Source organism: Thunnus thynnus, chromosome 2, assembly GCF_963924715.1.
Source record: "Thunnus thynnus chromosome 2, fThuThy2.1, whole genome shotgun sequence".
Taxonomy (NCBI): domain Eukaryota; kingdom Metazoa; phylum Chordata; class Actinopteri; order Scombriformes; family Scombridae; genus Thunnus; species Thunnus thynnus.
In genome coordinates this window covers 17,365,015-17,387,619 of record NC_089518.1, presented here as the reverse complement: position 1 = coordinate 17,387,619, position 22,605 = coordinate 17,365,015, and the positions used below count along the sequence as shown (strand labels likewise).

The following is a 22,605-nucleotide window of genomic DNA, read 5'->3' as shown; positions in this document are numbered from 1 at the left end:
ACAAGATGGCTCAAGACCATGACGATAAGGGATGACAAATCTGGATGTTGAAGACATTGGTCATACTATTGAGGGAAACCAGTCCCTGCCTTTGAGAAGTGTGTCTAATATGGTGAACATAGATGATATCATTATGAATTCATGGGATATGAAATAATGATACAGATAAGAGTCACAGTTAAGACTTTGTGCAATAACTTGTGCTTAGTGAGACAGCAGGGGGGTTTGAGAGTGAACTCTCATGGGTCAAATAAGAGCTTAGACAGTCTGAAACTGTCACCTTGAAATCAGGACAGGCACACTTGCATACAAATATGTTTATGCAAGTATATCTGTATTAAGGTGTGTGTGCATATGGCTGTAGTTAGGCTGCTTGTGTGTCACTTAAATTTGACCCAAGAGAGTCCAGCACATTTAGCTGCCAAAGTGTTAATTATCTAGAATAACACCTTCAATGGACCATTGATCCTCATTGTTTAATGTCTTATCCAATAATACTTTAAATTAGAAATGTGTTGGGCTCCATTGATAAGGTTTTGCTTCACCTCACAGCTTTGCAAACACAATATTTAGCTTAAGATTTATCTGAGGGCAAAGGTCGCTGTATCTCTCTCTGCTGGTCATGCCCACTGGAGAGAGTATTAACCTGAACACAGTATGTGCATAAACAGGCACACACACACACACACACACACACACACACACACACGGGTTAAGCATGACTGATTAGATTAGGAATTATGGGCTAATTAATGTGCATCTTGGGAGACCTGTACAGCATGCTTATTAGGAGGCAGAGCCCGAGTTGAGCAGAGAACATGACAAAAACATAAGTGTTGTTAATTCCCAGTGTTAAATTAATTAAAACACTACACTGTAGCGCTGCCTACTCATTCCAGTTTTATTCAGTTTGTGTAAAAACAGCGGTAAAGATGAAACCTCTGCCTGGGCATACTGTATAATCATAATTTATTGAAGGTTGGGATTTGCTCTGGCAAAATATCTTTAAAACTTTCCCTCTTACTCTTGACTAAAAGTCAATTTTGAAATATTAAAAAAGCACAACATACTGGGTCATGATATATTTGAGACTTTCACACAGCCGTAGTGCATGTATCAGGTGCAGAGCCCGGAGTCAGTTCAAATCAATCTGTTCAAATCAATGTGAGAGTGAAAATAGCCGATGAAATAAGCATCAGTAAAGTCAATCGTGGAGATGGTGGAGTGACAAGTGCAGCTGTAGGCTACACATTCTGGGTAGTGCCTGTGTGTTATTTTCTACATTATTCTGTTTAGCTTTTTGGCTATTGCAACAACAAACCACTCTTGTTCCCACAGAAGGTCCGACATGTCAGCGTTTATGTGTATGTCATCTTTGTTTTGGGTTGTTTTGAGCGTATGAACAGCACTAAATTTCTGATGTGACCTCTGCTAGACTCTCTGGAGGCTATCGACCAGTTAGATCCATTTGTTTTCCAGGCATTTCAGACGTTGTCCATTTCTATCACATTACTTTGACAGAAATTGAATTTCCTCTGATGCATTTTTATGTTTCCTAAGTGCTGCTTTGTTCTCACTGGGAGTATAGTGTTTCCAGTTACGCGATGATGCAAAAACACTTTGGTTTTAAACCACAAAAAAAAAAAAAAATGGAAATGGATTTTATTTTAATGTGTTTATTGACTTTCATGTATTTTATTCCAAAATGTTTCCCAGTTAAAGTATCCATCCTTCCAAATGAGAACCATCCACATGGTATTCAGGCAATTGTCCAAAGGCTGTTTCAAAATTTTACAAGAGCTCAATAAGAACATACAGAGGACGCATTTTATCAGTGGGCTGACGCCATGCTGGGCTTACTGTCTTGTTAGTCTCCAAAAGATTGCCATCTCTCTAACTGTAATGGCAGCAAAGCGAAGACATGCACCTACTCCTATCAAGGAGGCACAAACAGATAGCATGAGTCTGCAGTTTTTTTTCCCGGCTTTTGTTGTTTTTTTACAGTTCAGGAGTTTTACAGGTAAGGACATCAACAAAGATACTCTGTTCTGTGGATAAAGTGACTGGTTGCTGGTTCAATTTCAGCAATTTGCTACAGAGGTACAAACAGTGGCACATCTAGCCCATCTCATTAAACACACCATGGGTCCCATATGGGATATTGACAGGGACCTCCGCTCTGCCCAGCTCAGTGAAGGTCTTGGCATCCAGAATGAGTAGGAAAGTACTCTTCTCCTGGAAACAGGAATGGAAGAGATTAAACATGCTATGTAAAGAAAAAGGTCACAGAACACCTCTTTCACAATAATGATAGTGAAAGTACCAAAGCATTTGTCTCCTCCATGCATAGTTAAAATATATGGATGGTAAAGTCACACAAAAATATATTCAAAGTCTGCTTCATGTTGAGAATTGATTGTGGTTATTTCTCACAGGATCCAGTAGAGCATACAGTTACAATCTAGTGTCAACATTAATCACAGAAACGTCTGTTGTTGTGGATTGTTTTTTGTTTTTTGTAGTTGTTCACTTACTTGTCTGGGTGTGATGATGACTGACAGGACCACTCCATCATCTTCCTCAGTAGCTTTGGGCGAAGCAACAAAGACAGGCTCAGACGGGTACAAGCCGGGATAACGCCACACCTAGACAGGGAAGATTATATAAACATCCCCTTTACTCGGAGCTGTTTCATGTCATAAAACCAACTCCCGACCTACTGCTCCAAGTGATAGGGAGGCGGCAGTAGAAATAACTTTGATGTGATAATACCCATCCCAGTTAACAATGAGGTCTGTCTAAGTAGTCTTTGATTGATAGAGACCTTAAGCTCCTTGGTGTGGACATCCATCTTTAGCAGGGAGTCACTGAAGACGTGTCCAAAGCCGCAGGAGTAGAAGTAGCGGTAAGGTCTGCCATTGTACTGGTCGTAGTTGATCTGTGGGAACTCAAGGCCACCATACTGCAGCAGCTCGTCATCATAAAGCTCCTCGTGGATCATGTAAACCTGGAGGGTCACAGGAAAAAGTCAGGATTTTACTCAGATCAGTGTAACTTTTATTTTTCAATTGAAAAATCTGCCCAGTTATTGCACACCAACAGACCTGATTCATTGTACACTGCATCTCCAGGTTTTTATGCTGCGAGTGCTTGAATCAATACTGTATTATTCCCCAAAACAGCCAAATGGATACTTTCACAAGATCTTGGTCATTCATTCTAAAATTTATTTTTATTAAGAATATCTCAATTTCTTTTGATTTTACTTAATGAAAATACGTGTACCTTAAACTGCAATTATATACTCACATCTTGATAGTTGCGTTCAGTTGCCCAATAAAATAGCCAGTAGTACTTTCACAGCTGTTTTCAGCTGTTACGTGTACATAACACCACTGAGAACTAAGACTGAGGACAGTGTCGCTCAGGTAGTCATGACAACTAAAGCATCACCTTTTCTTTCAGTGTTTCAGCTTTATTCTGCCATAAGAAAATGTTTGACAGTTTGTGTGTGTGTTTGTGAGAGAGAGTGTGAGTGGGCCACACATAATTCGTTAAACTGCAATTGTTCAGTCGCACGCTGGACTCTCATTTTGACATAATTTGTATCTGCTATAAGTCATGAAATTACTATTGTGCGGAAACTACCTTCAGTGTCTCATCATGCTGGATAATTGAAAAGAGAGCGTGGCAGTGGATTATGATTATAGGCCTCATTCTTTAGTTGATTTTGGTAAAACCAAATCGAGGGTAATGTACAGTTAAACATATCACTTTACATGCACAATGAACATGCTTCATCATGTTTTATCCTACCTCTCCAGATTTTGTCTTCTTCGCTGTGGCTTTATATTTACACAGGGTGACTAGGTTTTGGTCCAGAGGACTTTGTTCATCCACAGTCAGAGGTAGGACGTATCTCCTCGGGAGGTTTCTGCACAATGAGTTGTAAAACTGACAAAGGAAATCAGAGAGACATGAGAAATTGTGAGTTTGACTGAATTTGACTGAAAGGTGCAACTCAACCTCAGGAAAAATCAGACCCAAACAAAATTCTGTATGCACATGGCAGGGATATTGTTTGAAACATTTTTATATTATTTTTATGTAAGAATATTTTGATCAAAGACTCTTTGCCACATTTGAAAGAGATTGTATTGAAAAGGTTTTGAAAGCTTTCTGCATTGCGTCAGAAATTGTCCAGTTTTTGAATGATCAGAGAAAGTACAAGGAAAAATAAGAGAATATCAGACACACTTCAACTGTCTCTGTCTGTTTAGATTCAAATGTGACAAAAAGAGAGAGACTTTACTAAAAATTGTAGAGACAGAGAGATGACCTTGGTGATAAAAAGATGGCCCTTACACAAAGAATCGCAAATAGCTCTCTTAATGCTTGCTGATTAATGTTTTATGGACATGTTTAAAGTAAAAAATGGAATGGACTGATTTGGGTCAAACTGTCCACATATTCACCTTGTCCATTTCCTCCCCTGAGCCTCTGCGGAGGTTTTCAAGTGTGAAGTCTCCGATGACCTCACCATCGTCCCCACAGCACATGTCCATAACCAAGAACCCATTGTCCTCAAAAGCGTTGATCTGATGCAGTGTGAACATGGGTGCCGCGCGGTATTTCACTTCACTCAGCTGTTGGACCAGTCACATCAACCAATCAGGACTCATAAATATAAGATATTTATACAAGAATAAAGGTTTATGAAAGCTTTTGGTCAAAGAACAAAGGGTTTCGGGACAAGCTCCCTCCTTGGTGCCGCTGTTATTATGTTGTACCTTCACATTATGATAATGATATTAAGTTTGATATTGGGTGTGATAATGGGTATGCTGTGTAATGAGATGAGAAAATTGAGAGTAAGAATGTATGAGAAAAGGCTACACCATCAGAGTGTGACTTCATCAAAATAAATAAGGAAACATTACATCATGTGTGAAAAGATTAGCTTGAAACTCTCCTTACATGTTCAGACTGTTCAGCAGCTCTGTGTGTTTGTGTGTGTGTTCCACTCATTTTAACTCACCTTGCCAGTGTGCCTGTTGACCACGTGGAAGATGGTCTCATACTTGGGCTCCCAGGTCATGACTTTATGAAAGCTCTTTCCCTGAATTCTGTACAGCATGAACTTCAGCAGGTCCAGCTTGATTGGCTGCTCAATGAACACAATGTAGTTCTCTGACATGACTGGAGAGGCAGGGCACAAACGGGAGGAAATATATGTATTAACATTAACATATTTGGTCTGAGAGCATGTATAACTGATACTGTATACTAGTTTAATGTCGGATTTTCATAATTTTCTGTAATAGCCAATAGCCCCATTAATATTTTCATGACCATATGTAAATCATGGTCATGGTTGTTGCACTTCTTGCCACAATTTAGCATTTTGGATAATTACTGCAAGTATCGTATACTGTACATGACCAGTCAACAGGTTTTCAGTGGGGATTTGGGTGTGAACCAAATGTGGAAAATTTTAGAAATAATGGTGTTATCTGCATGTAAACGAGTGCATGAAAATGAGTGTTCTCATGTTTTTTGAGGGAACCAATAATAGAGGGATTATAAACAAGCTCTAATGATGCTATGAGGCTCGTTTGTGTGCCTTTTTGCAGAAGGCCACACTCACTGCTACTCCCCCTGAGGCCAATCAGTGTACAAAGTAAATGTTCTTTGCCACAGGACCAACCTTGCACATAAACACATGAAATGGGGAATAAACATAAACCCCTATCCCCTGTAACTCTGCTGACAGAAGTAATTATGTGATGCCTTGTATAACAGTACAATGCTCCATCACTTGTGAGATTCCTTGGTGCCAAACAGTCTGGCAGAGCAAGGGTGGTCCTCCCAGACCCCTACACTGTGGATGTAATCAGGGAGCTGGTGCAGTACAAAAACAAACTGGAGAATAGGTTTAGTTTAGACTAAACTGTGTTAGTAAATTGACATTAGCGTCATTCAGCATTCATCTGTAATGCTTGGGAATATTTTTTGACCTGTGCCATGCAGGGGGTGGAGTCATGGTTGAAGTTGAGCAAGAGAAGTAAAAGAAATCACTCTTAAAGCGCCAACAAATCTACAGTGCTTAATCCAAAAGGCAGTGTAAAGAAAAACAAAAATGGAAATTAATAATTACATGCCTGTACCCACACTCATAAGCTGCGCTACACAGAATGGATAAAAGACTATTCTTTGTGTTGCATGTGGGTCAGTTTTTGTGACTCATGAGTCACTGGAAGGGCAGAAAACAGTGCCATCTACTGTGCCCACGCACTGACCTGCCACAGGTCAAAAAATATTCCCAAGTCTCTCTCTCCTTCATTGACTTCTTGTCTATCAGCTGGCTGGTAACATCCAATCATATTCACCATAATCATACATGTGTAATGCGCAATTATACCCTGACTCTTCTCACTTTTCTGCTGATGCCAAGACCTCCTCCTTATGTGCTAGAATTTTAATACTGATGACCCTTGCACCAATCTTTTGACCACCGATTAAATGTTCATGTATGTTAACGAGGTGTTAGCTCTCCCAACAAAATCCTTGTTGCTGCTCAGATTCTTTGAGAGCTTCTTTGAGCAACACAGAGCAGAGCCTTTTCCACCAAAGCTGTATAACAATTTGCTGTAAATGGTCAATTCTTCACAAAAAGTAAGTGGGCTTAAACATGGAAAACAACATTAAAAAGTTGATCATAACTGCAGAGAAAGTGTGTACTTTTATGTGTGAGTCAGAGCTATAGACAGAGACAGATAGTGAGAGCTGAACAGAAAGACAAAGGAGCTGTGATTGACAAAAAGAAGCAGGACGAGACTAGAATTGAATTTAGTAATTAATGAGAGCACAAAAAACTCTCCCTCTTTCAGAGAAGTAGACTCACGCTGTCAGAGTGGGCAAAAAAAACCAAAACAAAGAATCATAGAATTCATTAATTCAGTATACATCCAGCATACAGACGACCTATGGAGGGTGTATCCTGTTTGCTATGCTGTGTATCTCACCAAAGCTGTGATAATAGGAGGGTTTCCTGGGTTCAGCTGCACGGATGGAGCAGATCACTTTGGCTCCATTCAGCTCTGCAGAGTCGTCCCTTGCCCCTCTCTCCTCAGGAGGAGGCACACGGATGATGTTGTAGAAAAAGCCTGAGGAGGCCCACAAACACATGTTGTAGAACTATATTTATTAGGATGGAAAACACGGGGATAATCACTTAAATACAAGGTAAGAAAAGGAAAAATAAAATACAAACACACATCACAAAAGAAGAACTACAAAAAAAAACAACAACAAAAAAACACCCACCTATCCAAAGACAGTGAAGAAGCCCACATCCACCACAGACATGAACCACAAACATGCAAAGATACACATCATTAGCCTGAGAAGATACAAATGTTTTCAATTTGAAAGTAGACACAGTTGTGACATATTTCTGGTCATCAGAAGGTTTTTTGATCTCACTGGAAAGCTGGATCTTATTCTAGCTAAACTTAGTTTGATCTGAGAGTTTCATTGGCCTGTGATCACTGAGCAAACAGACATATAATATATACTGTAGGTAGACAGGTAGGAAGCATTGCAGGGATGTTACCGCTTTTGCCGTAGGAGTTGCCCATGTTGTACGTGGCCCCTTCACGGTCATAGTGTGGGTGAGCTGTAGCTGAGTTGACAGCAATGTACTGACTCCAGTCCACCTTAAATTGATAAAAAAATGGTATCATCATGTTTGTTGCCCTTGTCATCATCATCAACATCTTCCTCATCTTTACCCTCTGACTCTCTATTAGCATTCAGCATTGAAAAGAGACTTTTAGTGTTACCGACTTACCTTCTCCTTTGTATCCAGAGTTTGTGGATCTATTCGTCTCATGTAGTTGGTTTCTGTGCTGACGTAATAGTCTCCCTTGTACTTGACAAAGTTCACACTGGCGTTATCTGTGGCCTCTGTTCACACATACAGATGTCAGGATCATATTAAAATATAGCACTCCAGCGAAACTTGCTCTCATTGATATCACTGGTAACTTACTTTTTAAATCAATTTCTTCCTCCTTAATTTTTCAGAAGTTTTATGTCATGCTTTTACCCCTCACAGACAAGTACACACACTCATGCACACACACCAATATTGAGTTATGCTCCCTTTACCTCAATAAAAACACAATATAATGTAACACCAGCTATCAGTAGGCTGGAAAAGCAATGCACAATACAGCACATACTGCCATGCGGATGGGCAAAAAATATTTTTTCCTTTCTACTTTTTTCTTATTTGTTAGATTTTTTACTTTGCCTCTAGTAATCTGGCCTTGTTACCTATATGCAGAAATGAATTGAATAGTTTAATAATCATTTGGCACTGCCAGTGTTTCATTATGCTGCAGTGAGGTCATTTAAAACATGGGAATATGCAATATGTAAAGAAGACACACATACTAGGAATTTGAAAGCGTGAAAAGAAGCGTGCAAAGATGTTCTTGCATGGATCAGGCATGGCTAACGTCCCGAATTCTGACACCACAATGCGGTTCTTCTCTGCGTTTTGGACGTATGAGTCGCTTCGCAGGAAGCGGCTGCTGTAGGTGACTTCGCCCTCACATATGTGGAATCGGTGCATCATGGCCATGCCATCAAACCAGTGGGTATATCTGAGAGAAATAAAAAGACAGTAGATTGCTCACCAGGGTATTTGTGTAACACAAAGTGAAGAGCATGAGGTGATCACTGGAAGACAATAGAGACAGTGAGAAATACTCCTCCTCACATGGTGACAAAAATCCTAAACTTGTCACTGGTAAATCTTTAACAGCCCTGGTGATGAAAACCTGTCACAGAACTATAGGGTTTGAATTGTCAGATAATGCGATGGATCTTTCCAATGATTATTCCTACATTTACAGTACAGCTGTCTCATACTGCATGGCTACAGTGTTAACCTGCTGACTCATACTGTTTCTTCTGCTGCCCTAGTCTTATCTCTTGAGTTGTGAGCTGTTCAACCAAAATTTTTTTTCAGATTGTTTCATTTGAGAGATCTTTAGAGGCCTACAGAGGGGAGAGTATTCCTTATTTTTCAAGAACCAAGAACATTTCTGAGGAATTAATGTTCATGTGACTCTTCAGATTTATCTCAAGATCTTATCCAGTTTGATTAACGCTGTTTTAGTCGTTGTCATGTATTGTCATGCTGTCCATCAATTCAGGAGGGATTTGGGAGTGAGCAGATTTCAGTCCTGTTCTTTGAATTTTCTAAATTATTGATATGTACTCTATGCTGTACTTCTTTTTTTTGTAAATGTTTTTTTTTAAACTATCATGACTATAAAGCTCACCGAATTTAAACCATTTATTAATTATGTCCAGACATAAATATCTCAGTGACTATTTAATAGATTTCCATGAAATTCTGTACAGATATTCATGGTGCCCAGAGGATGAATCCTACTGACTTCTGGTGTTTCCCCGACTTTTGTGTGAAAGGTCTCGACAACTATACACACTCGACAGCTAGAGTTGCTTGCATGGCTGTAAACTCAAACTCTTGTTTTTTCAATGTTCCTCAAATACCTGTCTTTCCCAAACTCAAACTTTCCAGGGCCATTCCTCAGGAAGCTCCCATTGATCCAGGATGGAACTGTTCCCTTGATGTAGGTGGGGATGGGATCAGGAGTTTCCTCTACAGAGTGCACCAGAGGTGCCACGCTCTCCAGCCCAACGGCCTGTGGACATTTTTCCCGGCTGGATACTGTAAAAGGAGAGGAGAGGAGAGGAGAGGAGAGGAGAAGAGGGTCATTGAATGGATGATTTTTTTTTAAAGTACACTGTAAAATCTATGGAGTAAAGTGTAAAATCTATCTCAAGTACAGCTTGATAGCATGCTGTACTTGAACAGCAGCTGAACTCTTGGTCCCACAACCCCACCCCTTACCCACCTGTCTCTATAATTATTTCTCTCTCTCTCTCTAGCACATGCACATAAACACACACACACCCACATGTGCTCACACACGCAGGTATATATCAGCACCAATATGTAGGTGTGGTGTTGTGAGCCACTTACAGCTTAGGAACTTTGAATGAGTGTGAATGAGGAAGTGAAGTCATATCATATAGAAAACCACATTTAGCAGAAAAAGGATGATCATAGATGTGATTCATTAAATTATAATTCACAGCTGGCATTGTCAGTGTTGCCTACTATCAAGACAATCATTAATAAGCAAGGAGTTAGCAGCTTTATCTTCATAAATCAATTCAAAGCAGTCTTATTTTTTAAATTTCACACTTTCACACCTTCTACTGTATGTACCATTTTATGATTCTTCAAACCTCCTTGGCTGTATTTAAAGCTATCAGCACTGACATCAAACACAATAAGTGATTATAAAATGCCGTTGTAAGACGGTATAAGACATTATGCAATGTAACAGCTCCCGCTTGTGTGAACTCATGACTCTCTGGGGTCATGCACTGTGAATGACACCTACACTATCTATGGCCTTATCTGTTATCCAATAACCAATTCCTGTTCATTACCTCATATCTCCACACGTAATGGAGATAGTAAAATATATACAAGAGTTACGTGATTAGCAAAACCAAATCATTGCAGTTCAATACTGAGCCACATGCTGAGCTTAGGTTACAAAGCAGTTTTTTTACAATGTGGATTGATATTGCAACCAATCAGAAGAGCCAGAATTTTGTTCATTCCCATGACTCTAGTACAATAGACAATAAAAAAGAGAATGTGCAATAGAGAGATAACCGCTGTAGGCTTTAACAGTCTCTTGCAGTGTTGACTTTGTGAGTTTTGATTGTGATTACTGCAGCATTGCAAATGATGCCTGAATGTGTGCTGTCATTTTTTGGGGCGGGTATTTCATGTAGTTTAGGCTGCATTCAAAATCAAGCCTCTTGAAAACAAAACAGCGACACTGACGAGCTCAGAACTGTTGTGAATAATAGCTTCAGGTATTGTTTTTTATCTTTCATTTTTTTGATAATCACAAGTGCAACAGTAGTTTATTTGTAACAGCTATTGCTTTAACATATTGTTTTCTCTCATGGTGCCGATGGTACGTCAGTGTACAAGTAAATGACCTTGTTGGAATATGTTGTTTTAATTTTTGTTCTTTTTATTTTTAACATGCAGGAACCTGCCAGTCAGTTTTTTGCTGACAGCTGGGAACAACTAAACTGTTAATGAGATATTGTGCATATTCTTTCACCAGCTCTGATTCAACAGGAGACCTTGGAGCAGGAACAAAAGAAAATGCCAACATGTCTTATTGTAACCGCAGCTCTGATTATGAAATGCAACAAAATACCATTATGACTAAAACAAAAGCTACATAACCTACAGTATCTAGATACATATCTATGTGTGCATGTTTTTTTTTGTCTAGATCTCAAGGAGGTGGAAAGGTATATAAGATATGTCAAGTCCCAATGCTTTAGTTATAAATGAACTATTAAGTTAGCCATGTCCTTTCCCCAAAATCAATGATTACAAAAATCAGATTCAGATTTAGTTTCAATATAGAAACAGAGGAAACAGGACAAGTGTGAAGTCAGCCAGTTACTTAACCTTCCTGTTGTGTTCCGGTCAAATTGGACCAATCAACAAGTTTTCTCTCTGAAAAATGTAGTTCATTTAGTCTGATTGTCATAAGGTTCCATAACTTTGTCCACATAGGACATCTGAACACACAAAATAAATTTTGATCCCAGTCAAAAATTACCTGTCATTAGAAATTAATGGGTGAGACTACAATTAGTGCGTAAAATTGAATTCAGGCCCATGCCCATTCATCAGATGGACACACCTCCTCTTCTGGACCTTCACATGCATGTGTGTTTGAACACACACACACACACACTCAGGAACCACAGACGTTAGCAATTCTCACAAACAATCACAACATTGTTTCAATAATATATAGAATTTTTCTCGAAGCTCTGGTATATAAAGCTTTTTTGGGATCTTGCTCACAATTCATTCTGAGGCAGCACAATGAACACACGATATACTGTATGTGATCATATCTTTGATCAGGACAGTGGTGAGGAAGAGAGAGGCCAGGAAATTGATAGTGAAGATGGATTAAAGGAATAAATGTCAGAAGTTGAAGATAACACAGAATATGATCCAGACCAAGAAACAACCAATTTGGAACAATCCAGTGATGAGGAAGAGGGCCCTGATGCTGTTGTTACATTCTGGTCAAAGAATGAGAATTTGACCTGGTCTTCATCCCCACCTGAGAGGAGAGGTCAGCTGTCGGCTGAAAATGTTATCAGGATGACCCCAGGGCCAACCCTATTCTGGGTTGATGACAATTACTATAGCTCAAATAATCCATAAATTACATTCATTTTACTCAAAATGAGTTGTATTAGCTCAGGTAAATAAGGTCTACAGGCCATAAAGTGCAAAATATAAATGCAAATCTTGTGATAATCAATAGAAATTAAGTTAATAAAAAGATTAGTACACAGTCATAAATTGTAATATAAGGATGGTGGTAGATTTATAAGCAACTATAACAGATTAGTCAGTTTTGACTGGGAGCCCAAAGTTAGCAAGCATGAAATGAACACAGCAGGAGGGTTAACTCATAATAATTTGGTATTTTTGTAGCCATGTAATAATGTCAAATAACATTAAAAGCAAAAGGTACCCGTCTTTTAAACCTCATGACCAGTATGCACAGTCACATTTCATTTATCCTAAATACCACCAAATACCAAACACCTTGACTTTTGCCTCACATTCATATTTTAAAATAGACTGAATGAAATCAATCTGCTAGAATAAAAATGTAATCTTTAGCTCAGTCCTGATTCATTCTTCAAATGTTTTGTGTTTGCAGTATCTACACAGGAGCATATGTGCACACCATCTGGCTAAACATCTGAAAGTGGCATCTACTCACTGCTGTGTGTCTGGGGCTCTGTGGTCTTGGACATGGCTGGTTGTTCTGCGGATTTGATCAGACAAACGCAAAGGATTTATACACGCCCCAAGGAAAACCTTTGAACCCTTGGACTCTTGCCAAGTTCAGGAAGTGAACCCTGGCACTAAACAACACTGGTGCAATGTTGACTATATCATTAAACTGCCAATAAAAATGTGGTAAGAGACAATGGGTCATTACTTCATGATGCAGGTCACTGTTTGCATAATGTCACATAATATTATTTATAATAATATTTCTGAAGCATAACATATAAAAAACTGCATTTTTGATTATTTCTCCCATACAAATCTATTCTGGAAGAAAACAAATGAATTGATTAATTACCAGTTCATACACAAGGGCCCAAAATCAGCGCCATGCAGTCAAGGTTATCCTATTATGTTATATTATAAATAGTAGTAGTAGACTTTATTGCTGTTGTTACATTTTGTATACAATTATGTCTCTGCAAATGACCTTTAGATTATATATAGAACTATGGTCCACGTAGTCAAGTGCAAGTTTGCTGCTTTTATCTAATCTCACTATACATTGTCTGGTCACATACAGTTTAAGATTTACATGTGTCACACTGCAATCAGGGTCCCTTACTGAATCAAATTACATAAAACGTCCATAATTATTGTAAATGTTACAACATGTTGCAGAAGAATTTCTGTGCCAAAGCTGTTGCAATGTCTTTGAACAGCTTTGACAACAACAATATTTCAGTCTTGTACAGTCTGGAAATCGATCATTTAGATGGAGTGGTTGAAGGAAAGCAATGCAATAGAATTAATTGCTGTTAATAAGGGAAGGTAAAAAGAATTACTCCAAAAGACTACTCAGTGTTAAGTGGCCATGCCGTATTGCATGACATTGCATCCTTCCCTTCACCCTAAGTAACCCTGCATTGGAAAAACAGGCCTGAAATAGTTGAGGTGGTTCCAAAACCAAATTACTATGAATAATTCTGCAGGTACATGTGTAAAAGTGTGAAATCTGTAAAAAGATAGAATATTTAAGAAGTACCTTAGCAAACGGCTTTGTATATAAACAGTAATAGAATGGACAGCTGTGAACAATCTGATGTTTATTGTGGGGAATTAAAACAGAAAAATGATACAGCCAAGACCAAACAAGGTAAAAATAAGAGAGTGGCTGCTACGTTGAGGTCACTGATTGTTAATTCATTTGTCACAGAAAAAGCAGAGAGGATAATATCCAGTGAAAATAGAAATATTAAGTTACTGGAAATACTGGCACAAATCAGTGGCTTAATCAGTAAAAAGGACAAATTCAAGCAGTAAGCACTTCTCAACTCACTATAGCACTGTGTGTGGTGAGACAGCATGCACCCAGTCCCACTGCTCCCCTGCTACTCTTTCCCACTCAGCATGAAAGAAATGAAAACCTGGCAAGTTTGTACAAGACCTGTAGGAAGACCAGTTGGGTCATGATGCGCTTAGGAGATTTAATTGAATCAGTAGTTCCCAACCTGGGAGTTTCTAAGGGATAAGCCAAAAATGTTAAGAAGCAGTGAATTAAGATTGCAGTAAAGAAAAACATTTAAATGCAATAAGAAAGCCCTCTGTTAACATTAGTATGAAGGATAATGATAAAAGCAAATCAGCAGCAGACAGCCAATGTTTGGATTTACTTTTCAGCCCTCCGGCTCAAAACACACCGCCTGTGGCAAATAAGGCAGCCACTGGAAAATACAGCTGTATATTTTTTTAAAGACAAAAAAAAGTATGAAATATACATATTAAATATTGTTATATAAAACCATATTAGATTATTATTATTAGACTATTGTTACAAACCAAAAGATCCAGCACAAGCTAGCTCACTGTGCATATGAATATCAGTGGTGGTATTGTTGGAACAAAGAGGCATGCAGGGGGAACAGGTTAAAAAATCACACAGCTGGCTGCTGCCAATAGCACCGACCTGCCACAATAATATTTATACATTATTGCAAAATCTTTCTCCTTTGCTCCACATGGGGAATGGCGATGGCCAGCACAGTGTTTACTGCCCCAAAGTGATATAAACCCACCATAAACCTCACACAGAGTGTCATTCGGAGTTCAGCTGCTGTTCTGATAGGGAAAACAGGCTGAAGTGTACCTGTTACAAACCCCTGGGGGGGTTTCAGTCGATGAGGTGAAATGCTTTGCTCAGCCATGAAACTAATAGGCCTCATCTCAGAACATGACAGACTTCATCTACCTGAAAATAAACATATTTCAGTGGTGAGAAGCAGATTTTTGAGATCAGAGGTGTTGAACTCAAGTTGGGTGATATTTCTGGTCAGGTTGTTTTGCTGTAAATTCAGCGCACACCACGGTTCATTATCCTGTGTCATCTGGACACTATCAAATTAATGAATATAAGAGGTTTAATCAGAAAATGGGAAAGGGAGGCATCTATTCTGGACACTGGCCTGTAATTAGTTCAACAATGTTTTACAGATTTGAAGAGTAATTTTAATTAGCTTTCAATTAATTGCATATCGCAGCTGTAGAGAAGCTCACACGTGCAGGCACAGGGATGCATGCACACACACACAATTTCACTCAGACACAAACACACACACATAGGCCAATTGTGTCTAAGCCTGTTATGTTGCTGTAGAAGCCTTTCAAGTGTTTTTCATCCCATCCAGTATTTTCTCCTGCGTGTTAATGGACGAGTGGCACCAGCCAAACTTTGAAACCAAACTTTAAAAACAAAACTGCTTTTTAGATTCAGCTGTTAAGTTGTGAAGTCATTCTCTGAGGTGCATGCAGGTCTGCTACTATCATTTTCAATGTCCAAGTTTTTGTCTGACCTCCTTTTCAGATGCCGCAACCCAGTTTAGATTGACGATTGATTTTCTAAATGACTCACTTTACAAAGCTTGGATGTAGTTTCTTACAGCAAAGACGGAAAAAATACAGCAATGAATTTTTCCCTTCTACAAAAGAATATAACTTACTTTAGTGTCTAAACAGATAAATTGTCCCATCTAGTGGTGAGCTGGGAAACTAAATGATTCATGAACAAAAGGTCTAGTTGCTGTTTGATATATTCTGATGCAAATGCTTTTTTTTTTTATCTTTGATATACTTTGTATTGAAGCACATAGTTCATTCTAAAGAAGTCACAGATCAGACGTAATGCTCCTTTGTAACAGATTTTGACCTAAAACAACCTGACTCAATGTAAGATGTCTCCTCAGGTAAGTCTTTTAGATTCTTCTATATGAGCATTTTGTACTGACTTCTCCTTACTACCACTTCTACTGACTCTACCTGCTTACTGCACTGTAACACCTAACCTTTATTGTGCCATGTAATATCACCCAAGCAGCTTGTTACAGATTTACAGTGTCTGCATGCACAGGCACCTCAGGCCTGCACACTGTGACACTTTCATACCGTAGGAGTTGTGTTTGTGTCCTCCAAGGCTCATAACTTATTCAAGTTCTATTCAAGTCATTATAACAGCCTCGTGATACACTGGGTTAGTGTACTGAATAGCATATTTGACTATAAAACAGCGAATATAATGCAGAGAAAAATATCAACTGAATGTCTGAATGTCTGTTGAGTGATATGTTTGATCATACAGTCATACAATATGTCTCACATCCAAAGCACTGCAGAATTTACTGCAGAACTGCGTACACTGTAAGATGTCAAAAAGAATGTAGTGTAGCTGTCGATATTTTCTGCACCACTGACACCATCTGTTTCTCGTTGTCTTGGTTATTTATCATAGTAATGCCTCTTAGTTTGATTTTCCTTTTACATTTCGAAGAAAACAAGCCAGTGCCTGTAATCCAGATGTTGGCTTCCCATGCTGTTATGCAAGCATTTAATTCCAGGTTCCAGGCAAGAGATGTTGAAATGGAAAGGAATAAAGGTGAGTTAAAATACAAAATATGATGTGGAGGTTGTTTAGTATGTGTCTTCAGCATTTGCTAACATACACATACTGCGCATGTACATATAGGTACCATCTTGAACACACGTCTTATGCATGGTGACTGAACATACAGTATGTTGTAGCTCCACATCAAGGTCATGGGAAATGTTCCAGACAATACACCTGTATGATTCGTCAGCCACTCACCCTCGTTGCCATTGGCCCACCTTCGTCCCTGAAGGCCATGTAGAACCAATAGGAGCGTGTGTTACCACATTTGGGGCAGGGTGTTGCCAGTTTAGACAGTTTAAAAGAGACTATGTGTCCTGCTGTCCCTCAGCAGAAGCATCAATCAACATGATCCCCATTGTGCTGGTCTCAGTGCTCATTGCTAGCGGTAAGAACATCTGGCATTCTCTAATTCTGTGTGTTACTGTTTCTGTGTGTTTGCAAGTTTGTGTGTGTGCATTCAAGTGCTTCAAGCACCATGGAGCTAGCACTCTGCAATTCTCTATTGGAAAAAGAAATGTTGCAGTTTGTGTCTGATCTGGGATTTAAAAGTAATTCCATTGTTTTCCTGCCTCATGAGCACTCCCTCTCTCATGTCCATCAAATGTACTCCTCCTCTTCTTTGTCCAGCCCTCGGGTGCGGCACCCCACCCATTGAGCCCCTGACTTCCCGTGTGGTCAATGGAGTAGATGCCAAGCCCCACAGCTGGCCCTGGCAGGTATGCCAATATGTACACATCTGTCAATGTTTTTATATTAAGTGGCACACCTTATGGGTCTGGCATCTGCTTATTAGCTGTTGGACACGGTGGCTATTGAAAATTCTGTGATTAAATTACTGTTTTTTAATTAAATCAGCAAACTATGCCATCCATCTATACATCCACAACCTGCTTCTTAATGTATCCTTCATGGTTTGTTTTTTTGGTTTGTTTTTTTTTGCTTTTTCGGTCTCCAGATCTCTCTGCAGTATGAGAGGAGCGGTGTGTGGAGGCACACTTGTGGAGGATCTCTGATTGCTGCCAACTGGGTCATGACTGCCGCTCACTGCATCAAGTATGAGCAGCAGAGGAACATACACACACAAACACACATCTACACGCATCTCCTGTTAACTGTATTGTGGTTATTCTGCACCAAACTACTTTCCTAATACTGCCTTCAACACTAAACTCTACTTAGCCCTTATAGAATTAGGACTGGGCAAGTCAAATACACTTTGCATGAAGGCCAAAATAATATTCAAGGTCATCTGGTCTGCTGCCCAGTTCAAATCCCCACTAATCATCACTTTGAACTCATCATATCATTCAACTGCGCAGCAAATCTTCTATCTGTTCTCTCCCCCAGCACCCAGCTCTCCTACAGGGTGTTTGTGGGCAAATACAACCTGGTTGAGGAGGAGGCTGGCTCCAAGGCCATCCTGCCTGAGAAGATTATTGTCCATGAGAAATGGAACCCCATCTTTGTGGCCCTCGGGTAAGACGAGCTCCGCTATGTCTCCTGCTATGACATACAGTACATCATAATCTCATCTGTTCTGTATCGAGGTGACAAAGTAGACTGAGGCTAAAATTCCATTTCTTAACTTCAATCCTGCTCAGACCTTTGACACATGTTCTCCATCTTCATTCATCTCATATTTCTCCGCAGCACACAGATGATAGAACCAATAAAATGTGTATTGCTCACTCTCAAATATGCAATATCCACAGTGGGAAATAGGAGGGTGACATCAATTGAGTTGATTTATTTGTATTTAATGACATAATGAAACACAGGAAAAAAGGCAAAAATACAGAATGAACTTGTTGTCATTATCTTATTTATTTCTGTTTCTCTCCTTTTCTCTCCGGCTCTGGAGGAAGATTTTAAATTGCCTGCCAGTACAACCAGTCTCTCAGTCTCTCTTTCTCTGTGTCTCATGCAGTAACGACGTTGCCCTGATCAAGCTGTCAGAGTCTGTGACTTTGAGTGATCAGGTGCAGCTGGGATGTATCCCTCCTGCCGGCACTGTGCTGACCAACCTCTACCCCTGCTACATCACCGGATGGGGCAGAGTGTACAGTAAGTCACTGTGTTTGAGTTTATTTTTTTCTTTTTCAGCTGAGTATCTCTGAAATGTGTTTCTTGTAAACTATCCTTTAGGGTGTGCAAGTAGGATGTTTGGATTTATAAGAAGTTGTGTGTGTGTGTTGTGTGTGATTGGGGCTACCCAGGGAAACCTCCAGAGCTGGGATGAAAATCTTGTGCAGGAGGTTTTAGCAGAAACTTTTCAGGGAGGGATTACTCCTAAATTGAAAATTTGGGTTGGACTGTGAGTTTGGTGCTTGGGGAAATGTTGTGAAGCAGATTTGATAGACGGCTCGTGTATGTGGATGATGGTAATAGACTCTGTCTGTGTGTTTTAGCCGGAGGCCCCATAGCTGATAAGCTGCAGCAGGCTTTGATGCCTGTGGCTGACCATGCCACCTGCTCCCAGCCTGACTGGTGGGGTATCGCTGTCAGGACCACAATGGTGTGTGCCGGTGGGGATGGAATCGTGGCTGGATGCAACGTAAGTTTGTCCTCTGTGTGTGCATTAGGAGATTATTTTCAATTATGTGCTTTCAGCTATTGCTTTTTCTTTTTTTCTTTTAAAAAATCTAAATTGCCAGACACACATAGTACACCTTGTTCTACCTGCCATGCCACAACTGTATGTCATGCTAATAAAGCAAATTTTGAATGTTAATGCAGCAAATGTGTTCAAATTAAAGCATGTCCAAGGAATTAGAGTAGATTTCTTTTGCATAACACTTACAGAATGACAAATGTTCCTCTTGTCCCCATTAAACTTGGTGAAACAATGATTCTGATTGTGATTCTCATAGTTGTGCCCTGTCAGTCTACCAGTGGCTCCACCAAATGAATAAAACATAACTCCTCTCTTCCTGTGTCCAGGGTGACTCCGGTGGCCCTCTGAACTGTAAGAATGAGGCGGGTGTCTGGGAGGTCCACGGCATTGCCAGCTTCGTCTCTGGCCTTGGCTGCAACTATCCAAAGAAACCCACTGTCTTCACTCGTGTCTCCGCTTTTAATGACTGGATCGATCAGGTAAAGGAGAAACATGAATAGAATTAATTAAATGAAGTAGCACCGCCAGTTGACTTGCAGCTGTTTCATTTTTCATCTAATGACTAAATCTTTGTCTTTTCAGGTTATGATGAACAACTAAAGAAGATGAAGTGTCAATAAAAAAGACCAAGCAAACTGCATTTGTGTTGTGTGTGATATGTGTGTTCCCATCAGATTACAGAAAACTCTCTCATCTGATAAATTTACATCCACATGAATAGGGTAGGAATTCTAGGACTTATTTGGTCACATTAGCTGATTCTTTTTAGTCTTCTGAGGTGGGCTGGGAATTGAAACAATGTGAACAAATGTCCAGCAGGTGTCCTCATACACTCATGATAGGGAACTGGTTCTGACAGCTTTCTAAAGAAGGATACTGTGCAGAATGCTCAATGTTCCTGCCCGGAAAACAGCATCAACAAACAGATGCGATACACTGCAAATAGCGGTGATTCAGAAAAAAATTGTGCATCGACAATGTGTCAAATAACACTAAGTTGGATGATCGGAGTGAATGGTTATGGAAAAGACCCTTTATATAAAACATGAATCTAATATCCCTGCTTGAAACTGACCTGGTTTGTCTCTATGCCCTCTCAACAGGAGGGCTTTATGAAAACCATAATACTCAGCTGAGGAGTCTATCTTTCCTCATGATAACAGCACTCTGAAAATGAAGAAGGCTAGAATGGCAAAGTTGAGATTAACGCTTCTGTCGTTTTTTTCTCTTCTTTTTCTCACTATGATGAGATGAGGATGAGGGAGTAAGGGGGACAAATTAAGAAGGGAATTAAATTGCCTCTTCTTTTCTTTCCTATCTCACTCTTGCTCCTTTCTCTCCGTTACATTTGCAAGACACACATGGAGACACACACACTGATAAGTTTTGACAGAATAATGGAGGTGTGCGAGCTTCTTCATTGACATGAAGCAGTGATCAAACATGACACGTCCAGCAAGAGCAAGAAATAATTACTACTCTGTGTGTGTGTGTGTGTGTGTGTGTGTGTGTGTGTGTGTGTGTGTGTGTATAGGTATATATATATATATATATATATATATATATATATATATATATATTAAGAGCAGTAAGAAGGAGAGGCAGGGAGGGATATTCAAGGAGTTTCAGTTTGTGTCCATGATTTTCTTAGGCTATATTTGATATGATCAATCACACTTTTGGAGCAGCGTTCTCTGGAGTATCAGCCTGTGATCAGTAATAACTTTCCCATCTAAGCTCTTATGTAAGCTTCAACAAAAGTGCCGCTCGTTCACTAATTCAGTCTGATTTTGATGAAAAATATAGCCTGTCTTCATTTGAACTGCATCAATTAAAAAATAAACTTGCACTTTCTTTACAAACTTTTTGTCTTGTTACTGTGCATCTTCACTGTAGCAAGTGAAAGTGTAATACTGAATGAATATTGATGCATTAACTTATCAAAAATAAATTAGATAATGAGGTTGAAACTTCGTCATGTAAATTGCTGGATAATGTTATGAGAGAGAGGAGTAAAATATGAGAAGTTTAACTGAAATTGCTACACTGACTTATCATTTAATAACTTGTAGCAATGAAATGAATACAATAACTTAAGTTATTACATTATTTTCACTGTTATTGATTAAAAAAATTTTTTACAGCCATGTAATAACCAGCAATGATCAACTGTTTTATGTTTAATTACATTTTTGGCTAATTTCATGCAATTAATTGCATTTATCAAGTTACTACATCATCTGGCAGTTATTACGTTGTCAGTCACTACATTCATATTCAATGTAGATGATGTCCTTGAAGTATTGCTCTCATGTGCACCAGTGCATTCAACACTTTGGACTGCTGATCTGGACGTGTTCTTCTGCAAAACTTTTGTCTGAAGCCAGTGGTGAGGGTGTGAGTGGGGCCTCAAAAGAATGCTTTGTCTATGTCTGAACTCTGTGGGTCAGGGTACCACTCCCAGACACACACACACACACACATACACACACACACACACACACACACACACACACACACAAAGGGAGGGAGACAGAGAGAGCTGGCAGAATCCCCCAGGGACACCACCTGCTGTTGTCCTGAATACCAATGAAGAAAAGAAGAGGCAACAAGTTTGAAGTTTGCGCAGCTGCTGTTCAGCTTTATGCTACTTGCCTTAAGTGTGCTAAGCAAGAAATAGGGTACTTGTGATTCACTGCAGCTCTAAGCTCAAAATAATTATGAGGCATGTGTAGTTTTAAAAAATAGATCATTTGGTTTGACCAGTTCTTAAAAAATACTAAAATTTCCTATACTGACAAAAACCTGTGTAACTGTTGAACTCTCTGAGTGAAAATGACCATCCAAAATCTTTTTTTTTTTTTTTTTCACATTTAGCATATTTTGAAACATATTTATAAAATATATTTTGATGCACATGGAAGAGTAGTAGTCTATAGTAAGTGCCTCGCTGAATCCCAAATATCTCTTCAAGGATAAATGAAGGATCACATTAGTGTTAGCATTTGGCAAGTGCATCATACATCTCTTTTATAAAGCTCTAAATACTCTATGCATTAACGGCTGGCTATGGATCAT

At 39.3% G+C, this 22,605-nt stretch overlaps 2 protein-coding genes across 2 annotated transcripts; one reads left to right on the top strand and one right to left on the bottom strand.

Moving 5' to 3' along the window:
- Positions 1 to 1,660: 1,660 nt before the first annotated feature.
- On the bottom strand, positions 1,661 to 13,005 carry bco2l (beta-carotene 15, 15-dioxygenase 2, like). Its single transcript, XM_067607167.1, has 12 exons — positions 12,963 to 13,005; positions 9,592 to 9,769; positions 8,461 to 8,672; positions 7,853 to 7,968; positions 7,616 to 7,718; positions 7,026 to 7,166; positions 5,039 to 5,199; positions 4,476 to 4,646; positions 3,817 to 3,954; positions 2,825 to 3,007; positions 2,535 to 2,645; positions 1,661 to 2,235 (listed from the first exon to the last, which is right to left on the bottom strand). Exons 1-12 carry the CDS (start codon positions 12,994 to 12,996, stop codon positions 2,119 to 2,121), a joined length of 1,665 nt encoding a protein of 554 aa, XP_067463268.1. The 5' UTR covers positions 12,997 to 13,005; the 3' UTR covers positions 1,661 to 2,118.
- A 4,207-nt stretch (positions 13,006 to 17,212) lies between these two features.
- Positions 17,213 to 20,167, top strand: ela3l (elastase 3 like). Its single transcript, XM_067607157.1, has 8 exons — positions 17,213 to 17,298; positions 17,541 to 17,629; positions 17,869 to 17,966; positions 18,261 to 18,389; positions 18,841 to 18,977; positions 19,322 to 19,467; positions 19,854 to 20,006; positions 20,110 to 20,167. Exons 1-8 carry the CDS (start codon positions 17,259 to 17,261, stop codon positions 20,125 to 20,127), a joined length of 810 nt encoding a protein of 269 aa, XP_067463258.1. The 5' UTR covers positions 17,213 to 17,258; the 3' UTR covers positions 20,128 to 20,167.
- Positions 20,168 to 22,605: the final 2,438 nt, after the last annotated feature.

Coding starts and splice junctions, on each gene's coding strand:
- ela3l (XM_067607157.1), top strand. CDS start 17,259: ATGATCCCCATTGTGCTGGTCTCAGTGCTCATTGCTAGCG. Junction 17,967..18,260: donor ACTGCCGCTCACTGCATCAA/GTATGAGCAGCA, acceptor TCTCTCCCCCAG/CACCCAGCTCTCCTACAGGG. Junction 18,390..18,840: donor CCCATCTTTGTGGCCCTCGG/GTAAGACGAGCT, acceptor TGTCTCATGCAG/TAACGACGTTGCCCTGATCA.
- bco2l (XM_067607167.1), bottom strand. CDS start 12,996: ATGTCCAAGACCACAGAGCCCCAGACACACAGCA. Junction 9,770..12,962: donor AGAGCCCCAGACACACAGCA/GTGAGTAGATGC, acceptor CTCCTTTTACAG/TATCCAGCCGGGAAAAATGT. Junction 5,200..7,025: donor CTCCTATTATCACAGCTTTG/GTGAGATACACA, acceptor CTGCCTCTCCAG/TCATGTCAGAGAACTACATT.